Source organism: Telmatherina bonti, assembly GCF_933228915.1.
Source record: "Telmatherina bonti genome assembly, chromosome: 10".
NCBI classification, from domain to species: domain Eukaryota; kingdom Metazoa; phylum Chordata; class Actinopteri; order Atheriniformes; family Telmatherinidae; genus Telmatherina; species Telmatherina bonti.
The window spans coordinates 16,992,927-17,018,274 of record NC_136628.1 but is presented as its reverse complement, the minus strand read 5'-3'; the positions used below and the strand labels follow the sequence as shown (position 1 = coordinate 17,018,274).

The 25,348-nt window shown below is 38.8% G+C and overlaps 2 protein-coding genes across 2 annotated transcripts in view; one reads left to right on the top strand and one right to left on the bottom strand.

The window, feature by feature from the left end:
• Nucleotides 1-5,850, bottom strand: part of LOC306761606 (rho GTPase-activating protein 26-like) — a 92,790-nt gene extending 86,940 nt beyond the window's left edge. Inside the window, exon 1 of the mRNA XM_079247855.1 lies at nucleotides 5,502-5,850. Coding sequence (XP_079103981.1) covers nucleotides 5,502-5,655 — 154 coding nt within the window. The 5' untranslated portion in view covers nucleotides 5,656-5,850. The remainder of the gene's footprint in view (nucleotides 1-5,501) is intronic.
• A 7,725-nt stretch (nucleotides 5,851-13,575) lies between these two features.
• On the top strand, nucleotides 13,576-16,162 carry LOC306761957 (putative fibroblast growth factor 1). The gene is made up of 4 exons (XM_079248293.1): nucleotides 13,576-13,777; nucleotides 14,399-14,603; nucleotides 15,067-15,170; nucleotides 15,354-16,162. Exons 2-4 carry the CDS (start codon nucleotides 14,435-14,437, stop codon nucleotides 15,537-15,539), a joined length of 459 nt encoding a protein of 152 aa, XP_079104419.1. The 5' UTR covers nucleotides 13,576-13,777; nucleotides 14,399-14,434; the 3' UTR covers nucleotides 15,540-16,162.
• The last annotated feature ends 9,186 nt before the right edge of the window (nucleotides 16,163-25,348 follow it).

Below are 25,348 nucleotides of genomic sequence, written 5' to 3'. Positions count from 1 at the left end.
TTTGAGGGTGATTCAGATCACCATCTGGATTCAGTATATTTTCTTAAGGATTCTTTTTCATTGCGAGAAAGGGCCATTTTCAGTATATATGCATTCAACTCTACTGTATATGGTCAGGGTGCTTGACCAAAAAAATACAGGAGAAATTCTCAACAGGTTTTACAAAATATCAATATCAATACATCTGGATCTCTGCAAAATTTTGGATACTGTGATCCAGAAGAGGAAAAATAAGGGGATCAAAGGAACTTTCATCATTGTAGAGAACATGCAAACACCCTGCTCTGTGTATTCATTACCAATCTATCTATCTAGGAATTGAATAGTGTATACACATTAAATTAATGGCAGACTATAACATCAGGTGGAAATCATAATGTGAATGGAAATGAGCTGTTTGGCAGAGGTCTGCACTCAGAAGGCTATTCTAGTTGGAGAAGGGGAGCTTAGAAAGTGGAAAGTGAAAGCTCAGAAATTGAATCTGCAGCAGACATTGAACATCATGACACATGCCTTTGCTGTCTGGATGCTGACATGGACAAAATAAGCATTTACTGCAAACTCCGTTGAGTTTAGGCTATCACCTGAGGTGGCAACGTGAGCAAACTACGGCATCATCTTAGCAGCAAACATGCATAGGAGAACTATGAACATCAGATTGACACCCTTCACATCATGAGGTGAAATTAAAAAATTAGAGGACACTCAAGTCAGATTGTAGACATGTTCGCAAGAGGCACAGCCTATGACAAAAATAAATAAATGAAAGGCAAGCAGTAGTTTAAGATAATCCAACCATTGCCATGACAATGAACTTGGCTATTTTCTGTCAATCCACTGCAGTTATTCCTCCCTCAGTCAGTGGAAAATGTGATTAACAACCAGTCAGATATAAGAAAATGGAAAGTAAATTAAAATAAAATTTAAAACGCTTGAAAACAGCAAAAATTGTAAAATGTTGATACATTATTTCAGCTACACTCCCTGGAACTTCTATAGCAAAATAATGAGCGCTGTGAGCTTCTTTCAGGCATAAAATAAAAAGCCATGAAGATGCTGACATGCTTTCAGCTGAATACACCTCAGCTTTATTTGCCTGTGTCCTATAAATCATACAAACTCTGTTTTGTTTCCTGTGCAGCACCAGTGAATGCTTAGCTGGTACTTGGGGTTTGTTTGGCTGATTGAGTCATGTAAGAGGTGGAGCAGGGAACCAAACATCTTTACAGCCCCCATAATGACAAGCTAGGTCTGCCCTTAAATGACATCTGACAAACACACATAAGCATGCATGCATGTGTGTTTTCTTGCCTACGCATCTATCCTCTATAAGAGGTTTAAGTATGTTTCAAATGTCCATTAACAGCCAAAGATTTGCAGCTGTCAAAAGTTACTGCAGCAGAGTTTGTGTGTGTGAATGCATTGATGTGTGCCAACACTTCATCTGTAATTACAACATAAACCAGTTCAACACCCACAAACAGGATAGAGCTGCTGTAAATTTGCAACACTGGTGATCTTACAGTGAAACATATTTGCAACAGACTGGGTAAGAAGATAAGAAAAAGAAAAAAAAAAAACAAAGTTCGGTGAAGCTAAAAGTAAAAACCCTAGACCAGCCTCTGAAAGCTTACATACATCCATTTTTAACCATAAAAACCTTTCCAACACAGCACCTGTCAATTTAATCAACTGATAAACATCCGCACTGGTTAAACACTTTCATACATGTAAAATGTTACATTCACAGAGATTCAGATGCATGAAACCTTCAGCCACAATTTACTAACAAGTGGCTGCACCTAACTGTCAAAAGTAACGGGAAATGTTGAGCAATTTACTGCCAGGCTTTCACCACTTCATAGCTTTATTTATAGAATTCATATCAGCAACAAATGGCAAGGTCTATAAATTAATCCAAGACAAAAAAGAAATTGCATTGTGCAGTTGGGAGGCAGGAAACGTGAAGACACTCCCAATGCCCTCTCTGAAAATCCAGAGGAAGCTGGGACATGAAAAATAAGTCTGCGCTAAACTGAGTTCTGAGCTCCAAGGCATGAGGTGAATGTTTACTGTTCCCTCTGTAATGTGCTTGTAAATTTAGAATAAAAACAAAAGTGAAAGCTACAGAAATACTTTAAAGTTGCTACCAGCAGACAAAACTTTAGGGATTTCCCCAGTCGCATCTCACGTCACCTAAATACCAGTAACTGATGAAATGAATATGAGAAAATAGAGCTGATGAAACATGACACGCTCACTACTGCAGGCATGATATTAATAATTAATTGATGCCTATGATATTTGTTTTATATATCAGTTGAACAAAAGGATGTGTTTATAGCCGTTTTGAACTGACACAGAGTTGAGCTGGTTTGCTGCAAAGGTAAGCTACAGCTGCATCTCACAACGCTCTGGGGGGAGGAGTTCAGGTTGGCTGCCCTGTACTTTCCAGGACTCAACTTGTCTGACTTTGGCTAGTCACTGACTAGTTGACTCAACATGACTTTGGCTAGTAACTTACTAGTTGACTCAACAGCTCATGCAACAGCCAAACCAACCAATCTAGATCCTTTGTATAACCAGTCATTATCTCCTCTCCAGGACTGAGCGATGACTGCATGCTGGCAGCAGCTCCCATAAGAAACTGTCCTGTGTTGTAGTCTCTTCTGTTGCTGAGAGACACCTGCAGCAATCCTTAAGAAACCCACATGAGTTAAAACACAACTACTTCATTCAATAAATGCTCCCTTTGACTTGACCGTGTACTACAGCAGCCATGACCTCGAGGGAAAAACCAAACATATTGCTGATCCCACTCCTCCTCCTTTCTCTAGATCTGCAACCTAAAATCCAGCTGCCACCATGCGTGATGGCACAATTTATATCAAACTCAGACAATCCTTAAAGTTTATAGACAACTTGAGACGCTTCTAGTAGGCCTGTCACAGTAACAAATTTTGCTGTGTGATTAATTGTCTTAGAAATGTTTGCAATAGATGGTAACATTGCACTACGTGATTATTGTTGTCATTTTAGATAAGTTTCAACTTAAATAACAACAAAGCCATAATAATGCAAGTATACCTTTTTTGTCTTTTCCAAAGAACATTTAGCTTGACATGCAGACTAGTTTATGCTCATCCAGTCCCCAGTCTGCTAAAACAGATCAGGATTTCTCCTAGGGTTTTGGCAATGTGGTTATCTGGAGGAACATATAGTTTCTAAACACTTTGTAACATAACACTTACATAGTCTATGGCCAAGCTCATATAAGGGGACATGTTTGGACTTGACCAGAGGTGGAATGGTAAAATTAAATATCTTTGATTGACTTCAGTGTGTCATTTCTCATATCATTGTAAATTTGTGGAAATGCCGTTTGTAACAAGTATGTTCATCCAGGCAATTCACACTGGCTGTGAATTGTTTGCAACATTTTTTCAAAATTTTGCCTTTTTAACAATACTAAAGGCAGAATTGCTTCACCAACCAGAGTGCACATCATTTTTCACTATCTTGTCTGTGTTTAATCTGTCGGTTAAACACCACAGTGACTGTGGGACTGTTGGGAAGATGGAGCTAGCCTGTTTGTTATGGTCTTTTTTTTGCAGTTGATGGTTGTGTTTTAGGTACAGATGAAAGCTTGTTGTATTGCTGTGTTTAGTTAATCTTGTTTTAAAACAAATGTGGTACTCGAGAGAGAGAAAAAAGAAAGACAAATGAAAATTATTTCGTCCGGCAAACTTATTGCGCACATTTTTTCTTATTGTGCGATTATTGACCTATTACTTATTGCGACAGTCCCACATCCAGAGACCACTGGGAGTCTGTATTAATGTATCATATCTTTACACTTCAAACAATGTGGAAGAAGTGGTAATCTCCACTTTAACACTCCTAAAAACTAGAACTATCATTATAATTGTGACTATTTCATGACCCAGATCCTATACCTCCTAAACCATACAAACAGTTTCAGCCAGCGGTGAGGTTAAAAACAGCATAGCCCCGACAAATACCAGAAACTTGCCTTCAACCTGTTAAACCATCTGTCTTTAGCTACAACCAGTTTCCTCTTATTACCACTGTTTCCCCGCTCAGTTGAAACTGGCTGTTGTTTTTAAGCTAGCCCATAATGTAAAGACTCTCTTTCGCATAGAAGTCATACTTTGTCTTCAACTGAGATCTGGTTGTACAGCATCACATGTGTAGTAGGGCTTGACGGGAGTCAGAAGAGGAGAGGGGGGGGGGGGACTACAGCTGGGGTTTTTCAGCTCAGATTGTGTGTTAAGGGACTGACACGGGCAAATTGTCATCAGCTGAATGTCTTCCTCCTTCTGTTACCAACATATTAACAATGAAGACATTCATCACCATTTCTGTCATACTTTTCAGAAATAATCTAGACTGACTGACTGTGAAGAGGCACCAAAATGTCTTTTTTTCCCATTACCGTTAACTACACCTTTAAGTTCTCATTAAAATCTACTTTATCTCTCGTTAAATTAAATTCACTATTAATAAAACACTTAATTTCAAAAGTACCATCAGTCCATCGTGTTTCCATAGCAAGAAAATAAGGTTGCTAAATAATCTAGATATGACATTATCAACCACAATGATTGTCATTCTAACTGTACCTTATAATAAGCAAGTTTTCTTCATTTAGAGGTCAGCTACATGTCTTTAAGGCTTTGTGACTTTATGTAACACAGTTGTAACACTATCACACCCATCAACAATATGTTACCAGGAAATATTTTGCATTAAAGATATTCAAGGTTAATAAAATGCCAGCTACACTATCTGGACTGGTAATAAACAAGCTTCATGCAACCAATAATAATAATAATAATAATAATAATAATAATAATAATAATAATAAGAAGAAGAAGAAGAAGAAGAAGAAGAAGAAGAAGAAGAAGAAGAAGAAGAAGAAGAAGAAGAAGAAGAACTATTATTATATAGAAAGACATAGAATATAAAGGTACACTAATCATGAAACTATGTTTGATGAGATGGGATACACTTGTGAACCTTCATGATAAAACCTGCAGGGAACACTGTATAAAGCACAATCCACAACTGTTTCATTACCACCTTTGTTGTATAAGTTGTATTTGGATCACTTCTTCCATAACATAGTTGTATTATGTACAATGCATCCTCAACACGTGCAAACACACTCGGCCTGTTAAGCTGCTTGTGATTCTAAAGTTTGATGCATCATTATGCATCGTTAAAGTCTGTAAAGGTTTTCATGGTGGTGGTCTGTAAAGGTTTTCATGCAACTCTCTTTCAGGCACCTGCAGGCATCTCGGTCTTGAAGTCAATCTGTCAAAGCCACACACACACACACACAAACACACACACACGCACGCACACACGCTATCATGTTTTCCTTCCTCTTTGAGGAAGGCATGTCGGTAGAACATTTCCCATCAGACAACTCTCGCGACCATACACATAAACAGACACACCTGTCCACTTCCACTTACTTTTCAAAGCCTGAATCAGCGCCTTGCCGTCTTTAATCAGCTCCTTGATGAACTTATTAGTCTTGTCCAGCTCCAGTTCGTGAGACTTGAGTCTCTCCCTGAACTGCGGGCTGTCCAGGTAGCAGTCGCTGAACTCCAGAGCGGGTAGTCCCATCTTCTGCTCCACCACTGGCCTCCACACGACCTGGACCACCCAGCCAAGAGAAAGGGGGGCAGAGAAAAGGTCCAAACAGTAGTAGGAAAGAGGAACAAGATGCGGTAGAGGTGGGAGAGCCCGTGTGCTGCTGCTGCTGCTGCTGCTGGTGGAAAATCCTATTCAAACATGAAAACAACAAGGCGAGGATGTGCCTGCCTACATAACCCCCCGTTTGTTTTGCACAAGGAACTCTTCCTCCTCAGCACCAACCCGACACGGCGTCCAATTAAATAAAATAAACGGTCATCGCATTTAGGTGCCTGAAGAGGCTCAAAGAAAAGGTGTCCACTTGCTCAGGTAAGCCGGTGCTGCATTCCTCGCGACCAAGTCATTCTGGACCGGACAGACTCAGGCAGAGACGATGAGGAGGGGGGGTGGAGGCGGCTACAATAAAAGATAAATAAATAAAAACAACAAAAACTAAACTCAGCTCCTACAGTAATGTGGTGCGTTCTTTTGGGCGGCTTTAAAGCACTAGTTTCTCCACAGGAGAAACGCCGCAGACAGTCATCAACCTACCCAAACACGGATAATCCCTGATTGATGTCTGATTCGACCAATGAGATGCCTGGGCTCAAGTGCCTGCCCGTTGGGGCGGATGCACGTGAGCAATTTCAGAGTTAAAGTTAGAAATTATAGTATGATGTCTCACTCTGATCATAGTTTTGAAAACGCATTTATAAGAAAGACTACCTGTGCCTATTTTAAACTGGACAAATTAGCATTTTCTGGACTGATTATTCTAAGTGTTTAGCATACCGTGTCTTTTTTTTGCAAAAGATCTCATAAAAACACAATAAACAATAGTTTAGATGCAAAGAGATTCTCCAAAAGGCATTTCAAGATCAACAATTAAGTCACTGTCAAAAAAGTCAGCATTTTTCAGTTACAGTCTTTCATAGAAAAGAGTAAATGTATGTATGAAAAAAAATCCATATTAGAGCATATCATAGCTAGATAATAATTTTAAAGTATAGAGAAAATAATAAATCCCAGAGTTTGACAAACAAATATGAATATTTCTTCCTGAACGCTGAAAGAGGAATGTCATATGATGTTATATAAATTCACTTAACATGGTAATTTATTATTTTGTAATATCATAATGCATGTCCAGTTGCAACTATTAAACACAAAACAGAAAAAATTTTGTTAAGTTTTCAGAATAACATTGAAAATGTATTTCTAGTAATCTATAGTGACTCCAGAGCACTAAGTGACACTTGAATTGATTTCACACTTTTCACAGAATAAAAGATGAGACAGCAGATCTTTCAACTTGTGAAGAAAATATTATTATTCCATTTTTAAAATGTAGGCCATGTTCCTATCTATATGGGTAGGCCCAAATTTCTGAGTTATTTTGTTTTTATCAATAAATAAATATTAGTCAACAAACACTCAAACCACCTACATACGTTAAAGCTAATAGACATGCTACCTATTTTCCAGTTTACCTATTTTAATTAATTGTAATATCCTTCCCAAGAATAGACGATCTTTGTAGAACTTGAATGGTGGGAGGAGACGCTGAGGTCATTTCAACCAGAGCGGGGAATTTCTGTGAGGCGTTTTCTGCCCACTCTGCCTCCATGGTGCTCATTTCTGGCGCACTCTACTGGCAGGATACGGTACTGCAACACACTTTGCTTTTCTGCTCTAACAAGAGTGTAAAAATCTTTCTTTCTTTCTTTCTTTCTTTCTTTCTTTCTTTCTTTCTTTCTTTCTTTCTTTCTTTCTTTCTTTCTTTCTTTCTCAAAAAGAATTCCTTTTTAAAGTATGTGAATTGCTTCACTGGGAATTTCATTTTATTGCTAAATCATTATGGTTTTTGAAAATGATAGTATTAGAGGGTGTGCAGAATACAAATGTCCATTTAAGTCTCATTGAGCATATACAGACAGGAAGTATTGAGCATTCAATCACATTTTATGGGTGCTTGTCTTGCTTTGGGTATAGTTAGTCCTCTTGATACTTTTTGTTGTTTGTTTATTTTTATGCTTCTTGCACCCTGCCATTAAACTGATGTTAATCACTGAAATGTGTAAACTCAAAATTTATGAGGATCTTTGTTTGCAAATAAGATTGTGTTTTTAACATTTTGATGGAATTCAAAAGTCACATTTTCTCAAAAATAAAGAAATCCTATTTTTATCTGAAACTCTACAAAAAATTAAATATATTTTAAGACATTTTCAGCACTGTTTCCATTGCGTTTTTTCTTCCCATACATTGCATGTCTGTCATTGACACAATGCAGCGTTTGCGGCTGATATGTGAAAACCTCTGATTTAGAACTGCTACTTCCTCCTCCAAAGCAGAGCACAGCGTCCGGTTTTTTGCTCATTTCTCCATCTGTTGTAGTGAAGTGTGCAGAGATGGTCATTTACAAGAAGTTGTCTGATATTTCTGTGTAAATTCTGAGAAGGGGACGACTGGTTGCAGATCCAGATTTGACCGGTTTCTAATCAGGTACAGCACGTGCAGGCTATTATTTAGCAGCTGCTGCTCTTAGTCACTGTGTACACAGAAATACACACACATGAAAGTATCTTGAACAGTGCAACGTCAAATGGTTTAAGCATAAAAAGATTTTTAATTCAGTGTATTTAAAGAAAGAGGTCTTAATCAAGATCAGCACTAATGTGACACCCTCCCAGATAGGATACTTTATGGCCATCAGGAAGCTGTTAATGAGATGTTCTAGCCCTTCTGTAATTTCATCAGTCCAATCAACATCTACCAGCTTCTTGTTGAGAAAACAAAAGTGCTACTGACCTTGTACAGATTTTATATTTAGTCATTTTGAAATTAGAAAATTTCACTTAATCCATAAATTTGAGAATTTTAAAGACGAAATACTGAATTTGGTGACAGTTTTTCATGCCAGCTTAACACCGTACCGGCTACATTGACCTTCTCCAAACGTGTCCAATGGTTTCTCAGGTTTATCAAGTAATTATTTCATTTTGTCCTGCTGGCTGTGATTCTGAAGAGGCTGATACAGTGGTTGATTTAAATAATAAAACAATTCAAAGAAACTTTTGAAAAGTATATTTTTATATGTTATTGTCTCTGCATAACATTTTTGTCATGCAAACTCAGTGATGCAATATATTCATATACTCCAAGTGTAGTGTCCACAGATAAATAGGACATATTCAGAGTCGTGATCATCCCCGTTAGGTAGCACAGATCAGAGAGAAGATAGTGTGTGATTTATCTTGAACATCCTTGAATCGCATATATAATTTATGAGTCCGGTTTCAGGCAGTCATACAAACAAACGTGTTCTGTAAACATATTTGGTCAAAGTTAGCCTCTTAAAAGATTCCCTGCTACTTTGCAGGACATTGCCACTGGACTATTCACAGTTGTGTTGTCCAAAGTCGGTCCTCGAAACCCTATGACGTTCTGCACCATTACTGATTATTTTTGAGTAAGGTGTGTTGGAGCAGAGATACAAGGAAAACCTGCAGGACTGTAGCCATTGAGCACTGAAACTGGACACCTGTTAAACTGTGCTTGGAAGTTGCATAGGTGCTGATTGCGTACCCAGGCCACATTGAAACATTATAAAATGTAGATCAGAAAACTTAGAAAACATAGTTTTTGTTTTGTTTTTGTTTGAGTCCATTTGTCTGTTCCTGATAGCTCTGTGACATGATGCACAATATTTTCACTTGGACATTTTTTCACTGGCGCCTTTGGTGGCCTGATAAAGCTGACGAAAAGTTTTTTGCAAATGTTTTCATATTGATAGGTTATTGTGTAGAACTTTTAAAAAAAAAAAAAAAAAAAAAAAAAAAAAAGTGGAATTAATTTTACTTGGATCTTTAGTGTTGCAGCAGGAAATTACCTGCAGGACAGAAGCTCAAAAGGACCAGAGTGTGAGCTTGCTGGTCTGGAAGATGTTTGTCTTTCTGCTTGTTTTTTTATTTATATATTCAATAAAACTTGACTCTATTATAATGGAGCATTGCTGAGAGACATCCAGTGACATCTCCATGCAACTACAGATGTACTATGCTATCAAGGGCAGGATTTAGAAACTGAGGAGCCAGAAGAGCAAATTTTTCTCAGGAATGTAAATGTTTGGGTATAAAGAACATCTGTAAATAAGCAGTAATGTGATCATATTTTCACAGCATTGTCTTAAAGGGATTAGAATATCTTGTAATTTCCATCTGGGGTTAATAAAGTATTTAGATAGGAAAGGCAATGACTGAACCAAAATATCTGGCTGTCTATTTACACATTTATACTGTAAATACAAGTAATTGACATGCATGTAATAGCTATTTTAAAAAAAGCATTAAAAAACAAAAACAAAAAAAAAATTTTAAAAAGGGAAATTTTGTGAAATCTACTTTCATCTCAGTTTCAAACTTTATGAAGTTTTGTTGAGATTTCATAAGATATCCTGCCACCTCCTGGTAAACAGTAGTTAATAAAAAATTTTTTTTTAAAAAAGCGTCTTGCTGCTGAAGAACAGGTGAGGAAAAGTAGGTCAGGATATCCATTTTTGGGCGCTGAACTCATTTTTCCAGCATATTTCCTGCATAGTCGTGTGATAGAAAATCTCTGTGGTTTAAACATTTAGCTGCTGCAGGAGATAACAGAGAGAAGAAGAAAGAGATGAGGCCACTCCTGTGAATCATCCACCCAGCCTCCACTTCACTGATGTTTATTGTCAAGCAAGTGCCAGACAGACAGTGAATACATAAATGCGCAGAAAATAGACTCTGAGATTGTTTGTTTTAGAAACCTTTTTTTTTTTTTTTTTTTTTAGAAATGTCAGCACCCTGCAGTTCATTTCTAAATTTACACAGTGCACATTGTGGAGGAGTGTTTTTTATTTCTGCTGCATACCAATTATCATGCACACACAGATTCCTAAACATTCAGCTTCTATTATTACTGAAGTAATGCTGTTGTCACAGTCACGGTGGTTCTGCAGTTTTCATCGTTCATTAGTGCCTTGTTAGGATCCTCAGACAGGAGTCACCAGCTCCTGGAGGTTTGACCGACTGCAACACCTGATACAAAGATCTCCAACAGGTTATTGTTACTGGTGATGTATTGTTCATGAACGAGCTGAGTTTGAGAGCTGATTCGCTGCAGTGGACAAGAAGAACTGATTCCTGTCGAAGACAACTGAAACTTTAAATTGTGTGGGACTAATTTTGATGGGCACTCTATTAAATCCACATGAGGAACAACTGGGCTCATACCACTTTGTAAAAGAAAGCACCTGAAGCCAATTGCATGTGTGTAAAATTAGGTAATTAGTGTAATCATGTTCAGATTCTTGGACTTTCTATGCGTATTGTTATGCATTCAGTTGTATGTTTATATTAGGAGAGTCCAGCTCTGGTCCTTGAGGACCACAATCCTGCAGGTTTTCCATGCATCCCTGCTCCAACAAACCTGACTGAAGTTAATTAACTATATTAGTTGACATTTGCCGTTGGATCCATTTAATGGAAGACAGGTGTGTTGGGACAGGAACACATGGAAAACCTGCAAGACATCGGCCCTCGAGGACTGACTTTGGACACCCCTGGTTTAAATGTTTGATTAAAACATTAAACGTGTCTTTCTTTTCTACTGAAAACATTCACAAAAATTAGTCTGTTATGGTGAAAAAATGAATAAAAATTGCATTACTGACAAACAAAAACACTCAAAATAGAAGCTCTGAATGATCGTAAATGAAGAGCCATTTGGGAGCCAAAAAAGCCAACTTTCCTGAGGAAAACAAGTCAAAAAAAGCAAAATCTTTGAAAAGAGCCGAACTTCCCATAAAGTGCTGCACCAGTCTGTTCACCACACATTCATTTTAAGTAGGTGTGTTGCTGCAGGGACACATCCAGTACCTGCTGGACACTGGCCCTGGAGGACTGTGTCTGCTCAGCCATGTTTGTGTTCTTATTGCTCCATTTTCTTCCCTTTTCATTCCCACTGGGACTAGTTGCAACACTGTAATGTAAGAGGTTATGGTATGATAGTTTTGATGAATTACTGTAGAAATGCAATGCAGATCCTGGATCCTGTGACCTGACTCCCACATGCGGAGCAGCTCCAAGCGGAAATGTGACTGCTGTAGAGGTTTTGTCATCCATCTCTTTTTGTCTTTTCATGGTTGTTCATATTGTGTTCCTCTCCAGTGTCTCCAGGAGGATGGACTGCTGGAAGAAGTTATCATTGCTCAGACAGAGTGACAGCCCTGCTGGTTTCCAGGGTCTGATTTGATCCAATGGCCTGGACACTTGCGTCAGTCTGTCTCAGCCCCCCTCTCTGTGCTGGAGGAAGGTAATTTTAGATCTGACGCCGGCTTGTTAAAATGAGTCCTCTGACGTTGTTAGAAGGGTGGTGAGGTGAGGGAGGAGTTGAAGGAGAACAGATATGTACTTAAGTCTGTAAAGTCCAGACAGCAGAGAAAAAAGGGAGAACATTTGGCATGACGATTCACCAACACTTCACTTAGGAAAATCAGGACATGCTGACATCAAACTTAATATACTTTCAGTGATCAGGTCACAGTAATCCTGTGTATGTAAAGAGAAAGAAACAGTTTTCCATTTGGCTTTTAAAGACATTTCACCTCTGATCCTGGAAGTTTACTAAGTTCCAATTTGCTTTTTACCGATTACCCAACTTCATGTTATCTCTCATTCCTCTCATTTGCTTGTCAGCATGTTATTGGGTTATATGATTCTTTTTGGAGCTTTTCAGAAAAACTATGTTGCCATACTTCAACACTAGTACACTGTACACACACACACACACACACACACACACGTATATATGTGTATGTATATATATATATATATATATATATATATATATATATATATATATATATATATATATATATATATATATATATATATATATATATATATCCTCCTTGTGTGTTTGTGTGTAAGATGGATAGAAGTGTAATCATATTTTTCTCTAAATCAATTATTTCTTATTTAGGATAAAATAAAATTATTAAGAGGCTTGTGAGGGGTTTCATGTGTTTCCCATGTAACTAGTTTGCATGTTTTTATTTTAAAGTTTTAAAGTCGTTGCTCTGCCCTGTTTGGTTGTGGCCCATAACAGATGTTCTTATAATCTGAGCACATCATTTTATAATCTGAGTTGTGCACATCTCATAATAGTTTCTTTCAGTCTTTCAGCTGTTCAGAGGGAAATGGACTACAGAATGGAGGCTTATCTATCTATCTATCTATCTATCTATCTATCTATCTATCTATCTATCTATCTATCTATCTATCTATCTATCTATCTATCTATCTATCTATCTATCTATCTATCTATCTATCTGTCTATCTGTCTATCTGTCTGTCTGTCTGTCTGTCTATGGCATTAAGTTAAACAGGTGAAGTAGATGAGTAAAGGCAGTTTCACACAAGTTTCAGTCTTGCTTTTTCTAAAATAAAGTTCCCCATTCTTGCATTTATTTTGCTTCCACCGTTTTATTCCTGTTTGAACTTTGCTCTATTTGAACCCAAACGCCTTCACTCAAGCCCTTCTTGCCAGTATACACATAGGTTAAATTACCCCTCCCACATCTACACTCTTTATCATCTGTTAGACTTTTGACGTCATTCCCACCTGCTGCTCTGTCCGAAGGTCCCAGTCTGATGAGAACTGTTGTGTATATGCCGTAACCCTCTTTTCCCCCCAGGTCTAGTGCTTGGGAAGCCAGGCTGTGAGTGGGTGGGTAGGCAGGCCTTACATTCCTTTTGTGGCTTTTCATTTGCCATATTCTCTTTCTTTTCCCACTGCTCCCTCTTCCTTCCAGAGACATTCCACATGTGGGATGGCTTGGCTCTGTCGCGGCTCTACCTCTGGTAACAAATGATAACAAAGAGCAGAGTTGTTGCAGTAGCACCGCTGGCTGGATCCGGCACTGCTGTTCCTCTGTTTCACTGGACAGGCTTCATGACAGCTACTGCTGCTCTGGAAACTTTGCTCTCCAGGACGTAAAGATTATACTGAGATTGTGGCTTTAAAAAGAGCTTAACTGTTTTTTGGATAAGCATTGGAGGAGTCAGACAGCCAGAGGGTAAGACTGATGTCGCTGGGTGAATGGAAACCTCTGGAGAGTGTCTGCTGGTGATTTGACTATTTAAAAGTGGTCTGTACTGCAAATGTAGGTGCAAAATTATGCTTCTGACAAAATGAATGTCTCTAGTGTTTTATTAGTGGATAGAAAAGGCATGTGTTGCCCCCTTATTAGACTATTAAAGTATTACTTACAAAATGACAAGCATGTATTAAAAGCATAACTGATCATTTCCTGCTGTGCCCATGTGTTTTTCATTTTGTTCATTAACTTCACACCAATCACTTTCATCTGGAAATTATTTTCACGCAGACAGAATCAAAGTGATGTTCAGTCAGAAAACATGTTCGGTCATGTGCCTGCCCTGTCTGGCCTGCGTCCAGTTCTGATCCCTGGCTGGTTGCATCACTTCTAAAAAAGAAGAAAAAAAATGTGTGTCTGAAAAAAGCAATAACAGAGACAGACAGAGGGAGGGAGGATGACATTTTTTGGAGGCTGGGGAGTGGTGCATTTCCTATATTCATACAAGGAGAACAGTGTTGTCCTTTTTCTTTCCTGCCTCCTTTTGTTTCTCAGACGCTTTCAAAGTGTTGTGGCTGCTACACATCTCTGTATTTGCAGACACAGGGACATCAATCTGCTCAACCTCTACACGGGATGTCTGAGGGGGAGGTCACAGTGCTGCCATTCGGCTCGGCATCGCTAGATCTGTCCAAGACGGAGCAACGCATGCTGACAAGGCTCTACAGTCAGAATGGAGGGTATCACCTGAGGATTTTACCAGATGGAACTGTGAACGGTGGGAGGCAGGAAAACGATCCTTATGGTGAGATACACAAAATCTTCCTCTCTTCTTTTTATTTGTGATGGCCAGATACAGAATTTGAAATAAAACTTTTAACTTTACCCACTTTTTAAGTGAATTTAGTAAAAAGAGATGTGTAGATGTGTTGAAAACCGCTATGAATACCTTCCTTGGCCTGCCATAATATTTCATTTACGCTCATGAATAACGCGATTCAGTTAGTTCTTCAACAAACTAACAAAGTCCTCTTCTGTGAGGTATCTAAACCCAGTAGTTCCAGTAAAGCTGTTCAGTGATTTAAGAATCTAATTAGCTTCATACGCTGTGTACATATTTGTGTTGCAAGGCCTCTTTCCCCTGAAATATGCTGCGCAAATACTGTAATTTGGGAAGTAATTGTTAGATTCTGCATGTTTTTCACTCCAAACATAGACAGGCAATGAAAAGAAAAAATCACGCTGTGGTATGATGATGCATGTTGCAGATATCTTGAGGATGAAAGCTTTAAGTGTGGGAGTGGTGGTCATCAAAGGTGAGATGACCGGAAGATATCTGGCCATGAGCAAAAGCGGACGCCTCTACGGATCAGTGAGTTTTTAGATCTTATCCTCTCATTTTGTTTCTAGTTTTCCACATTTCTTTTTTATTATACACTTACTCGACAACAAGCTTAAAGTCAGCAAATCTCGATGGCCGCAGCTTTTTTACCCAACAGCCAAAGAGTGGAAATTTTCAGGATAACCACAGACTTCTTTTTGTTTCTTGTCACAGCAAGCACTAAGTGATGAGTGCTACTTTCTGGAGAAGTATGAGGAGAATCACTACAACACGTATCGCTCTCAGAAATACAACTGGTATGTTGCTTTGAAGAGGAATGGCCAACCCAAAGCAGGACCAGACACCCACCAGGGTCAAAAGGCCATCTTTTTCCTTCCAAGGTCTGCCGGCAACATGTAAAGCAAGACAGCCCAAGTTTTTAGAGCAACGTTATGCTGGATAAAATATAATAAAATTCCACCTAAAATCCATCCACGCAAGTAAAACCCAAGGCAAATCTAATTTATAGTTAGTCTATCCTATAATGGCAACAACTCAAATATTTGATTACTAAACTATTCCAGCTCACGTAAACTGTTTTGACATCATCATGCTGTTGATATGAGCTGATATCCAGACTAGTCTTTGCTTGTAAGTACACATCATCCCTCCTCACTGCAGAGAGAAAATATGTCAAGCATCAGCAAATGTCCGTGTTGATAATTGAGTGTTCACTTTGAGCCCTAGTTTGAAATACCACTGCAGGGAGAAAGAAACGGGGGGCTCGCACACAGAAATAGCTGGACAGTCATTTATGTCTGGAAGAATAATAATAACAACAATGAAGAAAGGCAGCACAAATATAAATGTGAAGAAAAAAAAGCAAGTTTTTAAGTTCTGCAGCACAAGAACTGTTAGAATTGTTTCAGTATTTTGTTCTTGTTTGACTTCTGAATGTGAAACAACTTGTCCAAACCTGGATGAAGACTTTTTCTGTTAGAAAGTTGTTATGGAAATATCTGCCAAAATGGCTAAAACTGAAAATGCCATGGTGCCTCTTTCTGAGTAGGTTTTATTAAGTTTTAATAAAGGGGAATGTTTGGGGGGGGGGGGGGGGGGGGGGTCTGGACCCAGATGTTGACTGAATGAATTTCATTTGACAGTAGTTACTGTAAAATAAATAGTGTCGGACCAAAGACGTCTTTCTGCCCCAGAGCACAGTTCTATTTTTGCTCTCAGCTTTGCAGATCCGATGAAGCTTCTGTCAACCCATTTCACAACATTTATGACATTATAATGGTTTACACTACTATTGTAAAAGTTTTACTGCAGATAGTATCTCATTTTACTCTGTAACTGATATTTTTCAGATAATATATGCATAAGAAATAAATGGCACCAAAAGGTCACTTGATCACCTTTTCACATGTAATACATATTGTATTAGGTTATATTAATTATATGGAATATATATTTGTATTATGAATAAATAAAATATGTTTGATTTTCTGTTATGCAGTTGATTCATTCAAAAGTACATATATATTTTTTAAATTTTGCACCATTAGAGAGAAGTTTGGAAGTAATCGGTGCTTTTGAGAGTGCATGTGATCATCCATCCATCCATCCATCCATCAATACACCCCGGATGGTTTGTCAGTCCATCACAGGGCAACCTGGAACTGTCATTATTTTCATGAGCAACACTACGAAACACAACAAAACAGGACTTTTCATGATGCAAATGTCAGAGAGATATAAGTTTGGCCACAAGATGGCAGCATTGTCGTAATTACGGAAGAGAAGCTACACGCCTAAAAACCCTTGGAATAATGCTTATACACCTTAAGGTCCCTCAAAACTTAAATATTAATAAATCATTGCCGTAATAATAATAATACTAAAGATAATCTAAAACACAAAGCTGCTGCTGAAAGCATGTGGAGTTGCTGGAAAGAACAAGACACGCTGCCCATTTCTGTAGAAATCCATGTAAATGAAAACATCTGGGAAGTGCATTACCAACACACTGGACAACATATGAAGGAGAGAAATATCACCATTTGAGGTTAACGTTCAGGTCACTTTTTGATGTCTTAACTTGCTAATTGGACACTCTTTTCGCTTAATATTTCAAATTATTTGTTCGTAAGGTAACATTAAAACATTTAATGAGTAAAACGTGGTTTTATGTTTGCTTTATGAAAAACAGATAAAATTCCTTCAAGAAGTCGTCTGTCTTTAATTAGGAGGCTTTGTAAAAGAAAGCATTTGCACTATTTTCACACAAACGCTGCTTCTTCTCTGGTGAAATGATTGTAACCATAAACATGGGACAGTAGAATGCACAGAATGACCTCTGCTGACACGATCGGATATTTCCACCACATTTTCTGGAAGAAAAAAAACGTGTTCTTCATCTAATCCGTAGTTAATGCGTGACGTCCTGAACAGGACATGGCCTTAAACGCTGTTTCTGGGGCTGCTGTGCCAAGAAAAAAGATCCTGGAGTAAAATGGTTTAAAATGTTTGGGATGACCGGAGATGATTCTGCAACAAGCTCCATATTATTGGGGGGATTCAAACAAAGCAGAAACACTACAGTGGGATTAGAAGTTATCCAAGTACCACAGATGTGACAAATTACTGTAGTTCCATAGTTTTCTATTTTAATAAATCTCATCCTTTAAATGTCACGTCAAAACTGAACACCTTTCAATCGAGCAGGGTAAGATATTTCTTAAAGAAAGCATTACAAATTTGATCCCACAACACATATGTCACAGGTAAATGCCAAGGCCGCACAACATCCCAGCGATGATCATGACTGATTCTCTCTCTCTCTCTCTCTCCTCAATGGCAGCATAACAAGGGTTTGTTCAATAGAACTCACTGCATTTACCAACACCGAGCACAGTGGGAAAGTTCAAGAAGTCATGGCAGAAAAGGCCACTTCAAGTTATGTTCATCTCTTATCAGTAATTTTAAAATAGAAGGAAGTTTTAAGATAAGATAATACAGAGACTGAGTTGTCTGGCTACAGTGATGTATGGCTGGATGACTAAAAGTGTGCTGGTAAACCCCTCTGTGCTAACTGTGTAGCTGGCAACTGGCATACATGATGCTCTGCGGTTGTTTTGCTACCATTGTCACACAATGTGGTTTCATGCACAGTTGGGTCAACAGTGGAGAGTTCATCCTGGCCATTTAATTGGACCACTGTGCTCTTCCCAGTATACATGCGTGGGAGGGTTATGGAGTTATTGACTGAAATATGTCCAATACCACAATGCTGTTGACTGTGTGAGAAAATGCTCCAGACTTTCTGTCGCTTCTAACTTTCTCTGAGGGAGAATTTTGTACAAGTTAATTTGGCGAAAATCCCTGCAGAGATGTTGTCTTTAAGTGACTTTAAGTTAATTTTGATGTGAACTTACAGACTTAAATTTCACAAAGTGGATTGGATTTAAAGGTGGACAACTTTATGATGACTCAGTATAACCTCAAATCTTCAGCTAACACAGCTTAAAAGTGGATACAACCTAATGTTCCAGCAGAAAAAATAAAACCAAATTCAGCTCTAAAGTGGATCAAATGGACAAATGGAAAAAAAAAAACAGGCCCCCAGTAAGCTTTTGCGTTTACTTAATCAGAATTATGGCCTCAATTCTACCAAAAACACAAAGATTGTGCTTAAAAAAGGTTAAAACTGAATAATAAGTGTAACTGAATAATAATGCAAATTTTATGATAGAAACTGTACAGTCCCGTGTGTGCACTGAGAACTGACAGAAATGTTCATATAATGTTCATTACAGTAGTTATAAATACTATTAATGCGCCGAGCAGCCATATTAAATTTGCAAATTAGGAGCTTCTAAGGTTCTTCTGACTCTCCAGATCAGAATTCTGGCTTAGTGAGCCTTTCCAGTTAACTTTTCTTACTGGGAACTTCCATCTTCCTGGTTAAGATACATTCTGCACATATACCTGTGTTTATGCTAGAAAACTATCCATTTAAATGTGTGCACCAAATTTCTGTTGTTGCTTTTTTAACATGAATGATGTTCATTGTAAAACTATCCTCATCAAAAACAGAGATAATACGTAAAATTGCAACTTTTTCTCTGATATTTCTTTGTATATTATTTCCAATAATCCTGTTTTTTATGTTTAAATGCAGGACTGGGAGTAATATTATGGTCCTCCCCAATCAATAAGCTGAGCAATCAGCTTATTCTTTACAGCAGGTTTTGCAGTTTCCCATCAGTTGCTGCACAGCAAAGTATTTGACAAAGTCACAGAAAGAAAGTGTAAAAAAGCATTTAATGTCAAATAAAAGAATAATGAATTACTTTCAATCATAAATATTAGTGCTTGTCTTGTTAAAAGTGCATAAAAAAACACTTAATGGACATTAAAAAAGGAGAAAAGAAACAGGTAAGCAACCTTTCATTTTCTTTACAATGTTCTGTAATTGAGAGGTCAGTCACCTCCTTTTCCATCAGGCCATCCTGTGAAGAAAGACAGACGCACACACGCATACACAGACACACACAAACCTGGTTGGCCATTGGCCTGCTGGGCTGTGCAGGGCAGGAAGGGAATCATTCACTGTAAACTGAACAAGGACTGGCTTCCTTTGGGAGTCCCCTAGCCTGACAGCAGCCAAGATCCCTGCAACACAAACCACTCTAGCAGACGCACACACACACACACGCACACACACACACACACACACACACACACACACACACACACACACACACACACACACACACACACACACACACACACATGCACAATCTGGAACTGAGACACATTCTGTCATCTGTTACTCGTCTCTCTTTCCTCAGTCCCATCTTGCTTTTCTCTCTCTTCCTGCTTGTCTCTCAATTTCAGGTCTCCTTTAACCTCCATCCCCATTTAATTGCTTCTCCTCATTTTCTAAATGCACCTCTCGTTTTTTTAACCCTATAATTTATTCATTTTTCTAATTGTACTGGTTAATATTTTAACCCTCTATCTTTCTGTATTTATTTTCTGTATTTATTTTCTGATACTTCACATCAGAAAGGTTTTGTAATTTGAGCTCCCTCAAGCATATAAATCTCTTGTCAGGAAACCTTTGGATTATTGATTTGGAAAAAGAGTCATCTTACATTCATTATTCGTTTTGTAAACCATCAAAATAGTATCTATCAAGATAAGCAATGTACGTTTTTTAAAAATGTTACAAACTATGGCGCTTCTTTTTCATCATGTTTTCTTTGCCTCATAAAATGAGATAAGCTTTGTCAGTTTGCTCCCCCTTCACCACACAAGCAACCACACACACACACACACACACACACACACCAACAGGAATGAAAACGGGATGCATATCTGTCAGCTGATCAGGAAATGCTGACACTGGTATCCCCATCTGCCTCTGCTGTCTGAGATGGCGGGGGGAGTTGAAGCAGAGATGGGGGGAGAGAAACGTGGGCAAGAGGAGAGGATTGAGCGTCCTGACAAGCCAGAGAACCGCCTGGATGCTTGTGGTTTGCCCTGCAGCAACTTTCCCAACAGAGAATATGTGCTGGATGGACACACACATGCAGCTACCCCTCGTCAGTCACTAGATTCTACATAATATGGTGGAGGGAGACTGACATGGTTGTTCTTCTGCTCAGACAACAAAAGAGACCTATTCCAGTAAAAAAAAACCAAAAAAAACAAGTTCTGAGAATTCTACATCTCTCATTGTGCCAATTGACTGCTTCTCATCACAAGGCACTGGATTAGATCAGAGAGAGTTTCTGATCTATTTTGGGATTAGAAATCTGAACATGGATCTGACGTGACGACCCCACCACTGTTTTGTTTAATTGTTTGACTTTCTGTTTAGCCTTTGCAGGTGCCGTCCTCATCACTGGCATGAGCCACATCTGGGCCTGGTGTGCTCTGCCATGGTTTAAAAGCTCCTTCCAGCCTGAGCTGGGTGTGTCTCCCAGGCTTGGGCTGGGAGATCTCCCTGGGTTTGTGCAGGTGTGGCACTGTTGTTTTACTTTGGTTTAGGTTGCTTTGGTTTTGTTTTGGTTAAGTTTCTGTTTCATTTATGTTTCTTTAATAAAGACTTTCTTGTAATCACCACTTTTGTGCCTGCCTCCTTCTTTGGTTGCAGCCTTTTTGAGCCGGGCTGGAAGGAGGTTAAAAAAAAAAAGAAAAGAAAAAAAGGTCAAACTCCTGTTTAGTGGAATTTTAAAGTAACATTACGTAACTTTCTGACTTTAAAACTCTGAATTACAGACTTGTTTGATGACACAGTGACTTCTATCGTGTATTTCTGGAGCCGCTGCTGCCCAGCAGCATCCCCAGGCTGAGAAACTGACACTATACAACTTGAACATCCGGGACACTGCATGACGTTGCAGCAGAGTTTCACTTCACGCTAAAAAACACACTGGCTGTTACTGATTCAGCAAAGAAACACAAGAAGATTAAAAGAAAAAAGGGACAAAGATAGTCTTTTGCTGGCTGGAGAGAACAAACAGGTGAGGTAGGATAGAAGATGGATAGGTAATTAGCCGTTGTTAGGGGCAAAAGTTTGGTAGTGCTACTTTAAAAACTCAACTCTGTTTTGACAAACCATAAAATTTTAGCTGCAGTTTTAGAGCCTGTCAAAAGTCATGTGTTTTAGTCATTTTCTTAACTTTTAATGTTGCGTTTCTATATTTTATATCATATTTCACACTATGTATATATATATATATATATATATATATATATATATATATATATATATATATATATTTTTTTTTTTTTTTTTTTTTTTTTTTTTTTTTTTTGCATTATTTTAACTCAGTAGTGCTTGTTTGGACTGGAAATGCAACACTGACTACATCTACAAGAAAGGTCAGAGCAGACTCTACTTCTTAAGGAAGTTGAGATGGTTTAACGTCTGCACCAAGATGTTGCATATCTTCTATAAGTCTGTTGTGGAGAGTGCAGTCAGCTTTGCAGCATCTGCTGGGGTAGTAGCATCAGAACCAGAGACTTGAAGAGAATCAACAAACTGATCAGGAAAGCTGGTTCTGTGCTTGGAGTAACTCTGGAGCCGCTGGAGCTGATTGTTCAAAGAAGAATGCTGCACAAGCTGATGAAGATGATGGAGGATTCTTCACACCCTTTCCACAACACAGTGAAGAAACAACAAAGTGTGTTCAGTGAGAGGCTTCTTCAGGTCCGATGCAGGACTGAAAGATACAGAAGATCATTCCTGCCAGCAGCCATCAGCCTCCTCAAATAATAATTATATACTAAAATATTGAATTTCCCTTTGGGGATGAATAAAATATTTTTCATTTTCATTTAATTTCATTTTTATAGTATTGTACTTTGTCTTATATATTTTATTTTTTGTTTTTATTGTTGTTTTTAACGTTAGAGCTGCTTGATGAATTTTGTTGCACTTGTGCAATAACAATAGTTTATTCTGTTCTATTCTTAAAGTTGGTTAGTAGTTGAGTTTACCAAAGCTTATTGATTTGCATACTTGTAAATAAGTATTAATCCTGACATCCATTGTAGACTCAGGACATCAGACATTGCTTTGTCAAAGGATGAGATCTTTAATACATTTAACCTCTTTTTACACTGGGTGAAAATTATGTCAACATCTGCTATTGTCCACTTTATCTATGTGTTATGACTGCAGAAGTTGTCAGTTTTAATCAGATCCAGCTCGTCTCGGCCCCAATGGGGAAACAACACCAGGGTGTCTGCACTAATGCCCAATGATGAGGCTGCAGTCGGGCCGACAGAAATGGGCACAGCTCATTTCTTCTTCATAGAAACATGCATCTCCCCCAACATATTGTCTAACATGGAGGCTGTGAAACTGACAGCAACAATACACATACATTTAGCTGTTTTTCCACATAAACACAACAGATATTCAGGGGAAAAAACAAACAATTTAGTCTTTGCTTTTTCCACAGTTGCTGTTCACACACATCACGGTGCAAGGCGTTCAGCTGGAAACAGGAGGAAGGAGGTGTGTGGTAACGGCTGTCTGGAGCACACAGGAAGCAACATGTGATTCAGACATCAGGCTGTTAAAATTTCTGTTTGCTTTACAAAGCGTTGAGAAAATCTCTTCATTGTGTTTTGTTTTGCACAAACCCACAGTTGAGAAGAGCAAGCCCAGACAAAAAGTTGACAACATTTGTGGTCTCCCATGCCACCACTCTGGAACATCCCTAGAACACTTCACGCCTCAAGTTTCTTTTACATTATAAGCTGTAGTCTCAGAAAAAACAGCCTGTTGCATGCAGAGGAGTGATACATTTTTGTGCTGTTATTAGAACAAGCTGTCATCTGAGAAGTAGCAGTTTGCCAGATTGATTAACGTAGCTACTAACTGCTGGTCTGAAAAAACAAACAACAAACAAAAATCTCAATGCTTCCAGCACTACATGATGAAACCTGTGTCAATGTGGACTCACAGCAGTCTTCCTAGCACTTATTGGACTTCAAACAGTCTTCATGGGGAGCCAGAAGCGGTGGTCAAGGTGCATCACAGGTCTTTAAATAATAAAAAAAAGTGTAATAAATCATAATGTCTGAGGTCAGTTTAGTCAATTATTTTAGTTCTTTGCAAATTTTCTTAATATTATATATACATACATATATACACACACACACACACACACACACACACACACACACACACACACACACACAATTATACATATATATATATATATATATATATATATATATATATATATATATATATATATATATATATATATATATATATATACACTACTCACAAAAAGTTAGGGATATTTGGCTTTCAGGTGAAATTTATGGAAAATGCAATATGTTCACGCTACAGTGATATAATATAAAAGTAAGACATTTAAGTAGAAGGATGCACTACTGATTTCCTCATCTCAAAAAATTCATTCAACACAAAAGGTAACAACAATGGTAGTTACACCACAACAAAAAATTTGAACGTCTCAATATCTCGTCATGTGCCCTTGAGCATCAATTACAGCTTGACAACGACGTCTCATGCTGTTCACAAGGCAACTTATTGCCTGCTGAGGCATGGCATCCCACTCTTCTTGAAGGGCAGCCCTCAGGTCATTGAGGTTCTGGGGTGCAGGGTTTCGAGCCTCTACACGACGGCTCAGCTGATCCCACAGGTTTTCAATGGGATTCAGGTCTGGAGAGAGTGCAGGCCATTCCATTTGAGGTACACCAGTCTCCAACAGCCGTTCCCTGATGATGCGGCCTCGATGAGCAGGAGCACTGTCGTCCATGAAGATGAAATTAGGCCTGTGCTGTTCATGTAGGGGCACAATCACTGGATTAATGATGTTATTCAGGTAGTATGGGCTTGTCACTGTACCATTCACAAAGTGTAGGGCGGTTCTGTACCAAGTGGACACCCCTGCCCACACTGTAACACCGCCACCACCAAAAGCTGGCCTGGTGACAACAGTGGCTGATGCATAGCGCTCTCCCTGACGTCTCCAACATCGTTGCCGGCCATCATTTCTGCTCAGTGTGAATCGACTTTCATCAGAGAACAGCACTGAGGCCCACTGGTTCCTCGTCCAGCGTAAATGCTCCCTGGCCCATGCAAGACGATGATGCCTGTGCCTGGTGGTGTGGTCAGGTACCCGTGCAGGTCGTCTAGCACGCAGACCACGCTGATGGAAACGGTTTCCAATGGTCTGACGTGACACTTGGGTGCCTCTCACCTCTCTTAAACGTGCCTGGAGTTGAGTGGCATTCATCATCCGGTTTCTCAGGGCAGTGTTCACAATGTAGCGGTCATCAGCACGGGATGTGGCCAAAGGACGTCCACTTCTAGGCCTTTCTGTGACTTTTCCAGTCTCTCCATATCTCTGTTGCAACCTGCTGATGACACTCTGTGACACTCCAAGCTCAGTGGCCACTTCTGTCTGAGAACGTCCTGTTTGAAGCATCGCAATGGCAAAGGACTGTTGTTCCATTGTTAGGTGTCGTCTTGGTCTCATGATGTCAAAATGTGAACAGCATGATGAGGACAACTGTTTAAACACCAGCTCTAATTGAACCAGGACATTTATTGGTCAATTCAAGGATCACACACCTGCCGTGATTTTTGCCGTTAAGCTCCTTGTTAGAGGACAGCAACTTGTGCAAAATTTATTGAAACATTTAACAGTTGGACATGTGCATTTAAA